Here is a 6,000-nt window from a genome sequence, read left to right on the forward strand (position 1 = left end):
CAACACTCTCCTGTATACACTGTAACTGGATAACACACAATGTGTCCAACACTCTCCTGTATACACTGTAACTGGATAACACACAATGTGTCCAACACTCTCCTGTATACACTGTAACTGGATAACACACAATGTGTTCAACACTCTCCTGTATACACTGTAACTGGATAACACACAATGTGTCCAACACTCTCCTGTATACACTGTAACTGGGTAGCTCCTGTTTATAAACTGTAACTTGGGTGGGGATAATATCAGATATCTCCTCTGTGCATTGTGTGATATGAATACTAGCTTAAAACCTGACTTAATCCATAATTCTGGATTAAGGTGAATAGTGTTTTATATAGATGAGGATTCATGCAGTACTGAAGTAATTATTGTTTCTATCTCAATTTCAAGAAACCCAACTTACTATGCTGGGCTATAACCCCTATAATGTTCAAACATCTCGCTAATTTGTAATTTAATCGGAAAGTAGATACAGGAAACCCTGGGTGTAGTGTGTATATATAGCATGGTAGTACTACCTGAATTGAGGTGTGTTCCCCTTTTTCTTAACATTTTGGCGTACCCTCTCATCATTCCCCATAAACCAGAGCTTCTCCTTATTCTACCGATGTAATTCTCCCTTCTCCATTCTCAGATTGCGGTGTACGGGAAGAATTTCTGTGTTTCCGCTAAAAACGCCTTCAAACTCTTGATGAGGAACGTTTTGAGGTGAACATATTGCATCCATGAATTTACTGTGTGCATGCGTGCGTGTATTAACATGGGTCATGTGCTGTGTATTCAGAAGAGGACCGTAATTGTCCATGCATGTAGGTTGGGATGCTGTTTTGTGCGTACGGTGGTCCTAAACTTGTCCATTTGTCTGTCTATAGGGTGGTTGTTCTGGATAAAGTGACCGACTTGCTCATACTTTTTGGGAAATTGATTGTAGTTGGAGGAGTAGGTGAGAACCAAGAAATATTGGTTATATCCGGCTCCGTATCCCAGCCTGTCCGACCTTTCTACAGCTCATGTTAGATTCTTCTCTCTGTTTATCTTGTTTGCTCTCCCTACACTCTCTTGTTTTACCTTTTCCTTTTCTTGTCTCATTATATTTTTCACTCTGCATCGATCGGTTTCTTTTTTTTTTTTTGTACTGCCTCGTTTCTCCTGAATTCTTCCATTTTATTCCCCCTTCCTCTCTGAATTTCTGCCCCTGCTCCACTGTATCTCTATATTCCTTCCTCATTTCTCTCTTTCTACCTGTACCTCCTCCACTCTAGTCCATTCATTTTGGCAGCTCGACTTTATTCTCCCTCCTCTACCTCTCCAACTCTCTCCTTTTTTCCCCTTTTCAGATCTGTTCACTCCAAACTCACCGTGTCTCTTCCCTTTCAGGAGTCCTTGCGTTCTTTTTCTTTTCTAATAAGTTAAAGATTGACAACGATGCTTTCAAGCCCCCAAATCTGAACTATTATTGGATCCCCATTTTGGTGAGTTGTGTAGGTGTACGAGGAGCTTTGTGTGAGCAATATCTCTGCTACAGGGAAGCAAAGCCTGAAATGGCAAATATTCCTAACAGATCACATTATTCTTTTATAAATATTTATACACCAGTGAGGACTAACCTTTGTAATCTGTATGTAAGTGTTGTTTCATGATGCCCAGGCAACCTCTGGGTTGGTCAGACTTTCTAGGAAATTAATTTCAATACAATATGGATTGCAATCGTTGATATATAACAGAATTTATTAATGACATGCTTTCAGGATAACCTCCCTTTCTCAAGTCTGAAGCATTTCTGAGCCAGACAACACATAGAATTCAAAGTTGAGTTGTGATACAGGGGTTAAAGAGACATGAGTGCAGATAAGACACAGGTTTGATAGAATATAGACACCATTCTTGCAGAGGGTCCTAAATATCTTGTGTGAAGATCAGAGTGAGGGGGGGGAGAGAGAGGGAAAAAAAACAAGCAAACAGTGAAAATGGTGCTAGAAGAGGGGAGTATTAATATAAAGAATGCATGAATTTCCATCCAAGAGTTACAGGATATGCATGAAGACCTATATCCAGCATACACAGACACACTCACACACATGTACATATACACAAGTAGTGTATATGTACAAGTATACACAAGAACATACACACTGTACACAAGTACATATAAATACAACCAAATGTCCAAATATATGTAGATCCACACACAAGCACCAATACATGTATCAACACGTATTCAAATGTGCCTACACATACATAGACCCATATATATGTATATATGTACATATACATGCATTCTTAATATTAATACTCCCCCCTTCTAGCACCATCTTCTGACTGTTTGCTTGATTTTTTTTCTCTCTCTCCCCCCTCGCTCTGTGACCTTCACACAAGATATTTACGACCCTCTGGAAGAATGGTGTCTATGTTCTATCAAACCTGTGTCTTATCCACACTCATGTCGCTTTAACCCCTGCATCACCACTCAACTTTGAATTCTATGTGTCCTCTTGCTCAGAAATGCTATAGATTTGAGAAAGGGAGGTTCTCCCGAAAGCTTGAAAAAAATTGTTAGTCAAAAAAAAAAGGTATTACAAGATAAGAATTTTCTGTTTTTTTTACATCAACCTCACTGGACTAATACGGCGACAATCTCTACTTGAACACAATATATATTATTCTTATTATTAAAAAAAATTGCTACACACATTTTTAGGATTTTTCTTTTTACATGTTCCTAATTAAAAAGTATTAATAATACATTTGTAAATAAGGCATGTTACTTATTAAAGTGTTTTGGATTGCTATCCAGTAGAGCGCACACAGCACTTCAAGGTTTAACTCTGACATCATTCCTGCATCCAGATTAATGAGATACAGTATAAATAATCTATTAAAATGCCTGTTGCTTATTAGTATCTTTGTTTTTCCCCATTTTTTTTGCCCCTACAGACGATAGTCGTTGGGTCATACATGATTGCTCAAGGCTTCTTTAGCGTGTATACTATGTGCGTGGACACTTTGTTCCTGTGTTTCTGTGAGTATTGAATTATGACCCGATGTATTCCTGAAGACCATCTTGTTGGAGCTTGTAGCTGAGAGGGCACAATGATTTCACAGAGATGGCCTCATGGCTTAGATCAGTATAGTAGCGAATTAAATTATCCTTAGAATAAGCTTCTCCCATGACAGGCCTGATAAGGTCTTCTTGTAAGATTATGTTTTCCAACTAAGAGTTCTACAGTTCTGAGTAAATATATAATAACCAAATAACCATAAAAAACAATGTTGAGAGAGGCACGTGTTGCTACATTCTCCTGAAGTAGTGTACACATGATTTCCCCCCCAAATACAGAGAATGCCATGACCACCATGATGTGGCCTTAATGACGTGGATTTGTTTCCATTTTCAGTGGAAGATTTAGAACGTAATGATGGGTCTCAAGAAAAGCCATATTACATGCCCAAATCACTCATGTCTATTCTGAATAAGAAGAATCGACCACCAGAGTCAGAAGTGAAGAAGAAGAAAAAGAAATAATGCATGGCTTGGGTGGAATGTTACTTTCTATTCGTTATCATCACTCCGAGCGTGAAGTGACCAAACTTCCTTCATAATCAGATATCATATCGCATTCGATACGTTGTTGATTTTTTTATATAAAATACTTTTTTTTGTCACTTCCTGCTGCTGGCCATAGCCGCCCTATTTAGAGATGGTGGTAGAATTGTTTACATTTCAGTTACTTAATACATATCTGTGAAAATAGGGCTTTAGAGTGAGAAGGGCTTAGAACAACGCTCAGTGTTCTCTTCTGTGACCTCACTTCCAGTTTAAAGGAAACGATTTTTGTATTTCACATGTCTCTCGTTTGGTTTTCCTCTCAATTTCTTCTGTTTACTATGCATGTTTTTGTACAAACATTGGTTTTATAAATACCACATTATTTTATTTTACAGTTTTCAAGTAATTGTCACATCGTTTTCAGTATGTTGGAATCTGATGTCCAGTTCCCCTCTGTCATACATGTCAGATCTCGTTTAATGACAGAATTGGTGGGTCAGGGGTCCAAAGCCCTTATTTTAATTTTTAAACCATTTTATTGGACAGAAAATAGGTGGGTTCTTGACCGGATAGGTGGAGCTTTGGCATTAGTGTGGGGCAGGTTCAATATTGACTGGTGTAGGTTGAGATAGGTCAGTGGAGGGAGCAACTAAAATCATGACCCCTTCCCAAAGGCATTCATACTTCCAACATTCCACCATCTTCCACACACACATCGTTACCATTTCGGCCATTCACCTTGGTTAAATGTGCCTTCATCTGGATCTTTGCAACCTGTAAGAATGTGAATTCTGTTTTTAGGCATCTTTAACCTAGAATTAGTCATAGACTGAAGGAATCTTATTTATAAAGTTTCTGCGTAGCCAAAGATAAGGCGTTAATATGAGCCCTAGAGTTAATTAAAATGCACTTTATAGTGTATATAAACTGTGTAAATGAATTTAGTCCTTTGATTTTTATCTACTGATTAATATTTTAAATAGATATTAAATCCTATATTACTGTACACTCAATGAGTTTGTGTATATATAAATATTTTGTATATGTGTGTGAAGAGCAATACAACAAAAATGAATTATATTTATATAATAGTTTAATAAACTGGTTCATTAATGATATTGTTCTGCTTTCTGATTTGATCAAACTGTGTACATACAGAGATATTAAATTACAATGTGGAAGTCACATGATGATGTCCGCTATAAGGTGAGACGAGGGGAAAGGAATCAGAATGTAGGTAGCAGCAAGGAATCTATCCTGGCAGTAGCCAGCTTTTATCATTTAGAAATGTGTGTCTAGGTTATTCTAAAGAACACTATAGTCACCTAAATTACTTTAGCTAAATAAAGCAGTTTTAGTGTATAGATCATTCCCCTGCAATTTCACTGCTCAATTCACTGTCATTTAGGAGTTAAATCACTTTGATTCTGTTTATGCAGCCCTAGCCACACCTCCCCTGGCTATGAGTGACAGAGCCTGCATGAAAAAAAAAACTGGTTTCACTTTCAAACAGATGTAATTTACCTTAAATAATTGTATCTCAATCTCTAAATTGAACTTTAATCACACACAGAAGGCTCTTGCAGGGTCTAGCAAGCTATTAACATAGCAGGGGATAAGACAATCTTAATTAAACAGAACTTGCAATAAAGAAAGCCTAAATAGGGCTCTCTTTACAGGAAGTGTTTATGGAAGGCTGTGCAAGTCACATGCAGGGAGGTGTGACTAGGGTTCATAAACAAAGGGATTTAACTCCTAAATGGCAGAGGATTGAGCAGTGAGGCTGCAGGGGCATGTTCTATACACCAAAACTGCTTCATTAAGCTAAAGTTGTTCAGGTGACTATAGTGTCCCTTTAATTACTTTTCTTTTTTTTTCTAACACAGCAATAAAAAGCTCCCAGTTTGTACATGGTGATGCATATCATCATAAAACACTGTATCAGAGCTTTACAGTAATCGGGAGCATAGATCAGAGCTCCACGGCAGTAAAAGGCCCCATTAATGTGCATTGACAACGTAACAGAGCTCCACAGCCATAAAACTCACAGTAATGTGCAGCATTTCAATGTATCACAGAGCTCCACAGTAATAAATCTCACAAAGGGTGTGTGAGTATGACAGAGCTGTGTAGTAATGGTTTAAACCGTAGTAAATGTATTTACATATTAGTTGCATAAATGGCTTCCTTTGGTCCTATTGTAAATCTTTCCACCTCGTATATACCCATACGCAGTCACTGTCTGTACATGTTCCCTGTCTAGTTTGTATGTAGAAATGATTAACTGGTGATTCTTCATGGTCAGTGTCACTCACTCAGCTGAGATGTTTGAAGAATGGAAGGTAATTGCACATTTTAGACTAATCCCACATATATTCCAAGTTCAGTGAATGACTGACGGTTACACTATATCCACAGATCACACAATGACACAATGTAAG

General features: G+C 37.7%; 1 protein-coding gene across 1 annotated transcript in view; it reads left to right on the top strand.

Annotated features, from left to right (window-relative positions):
* The window catches only part of SLC44A4 (solute carrier family 44 member 4), a 65,748-nt gene extending 61,073 nt beyond the window's left edge, over positions 1-4,675 (top strand). Inside the window, exons 18-22 of the mRNA XM_063431482.1 lie at positions 647-720; positions 885-955; positions 1,390-1,484; positions 2,947-3,031; positions 3,408-4,675. Coding sequence (XP_063287552.1) covers positions 647-720; positions 885-955; positions 1,390-1,484; positions 2,947-3,031; positions 3,408-3,535 — 453 coding nt within the window. The 3' untranslated portion in view covers positions 3,536-4,675. The remainder of the gene's footprint in view (positions 1-646; positions 721-884; positions 956-1,389; positions 1,485-2,946; positions 3,032-3,407) is intronic.
* Positions 4,676-6,000: the final 1,325 nt, after the last annotated feature.

Source organism: Pelobates fuscus, chromosome 9 (assembly GCF_036172605.1).
Source record: "Pelobates fuscus isolate aPelFus1 chromosome 9, aPelFus1.pri, whole genome shotgun sequence".
Taxonomy (NCBI): domain Eukaryota; kingdom Metazoa; phylum Chordata; class Amphibia; order Anura; family Pelobatidae; genus Pelobates; species Pelobates fuscus.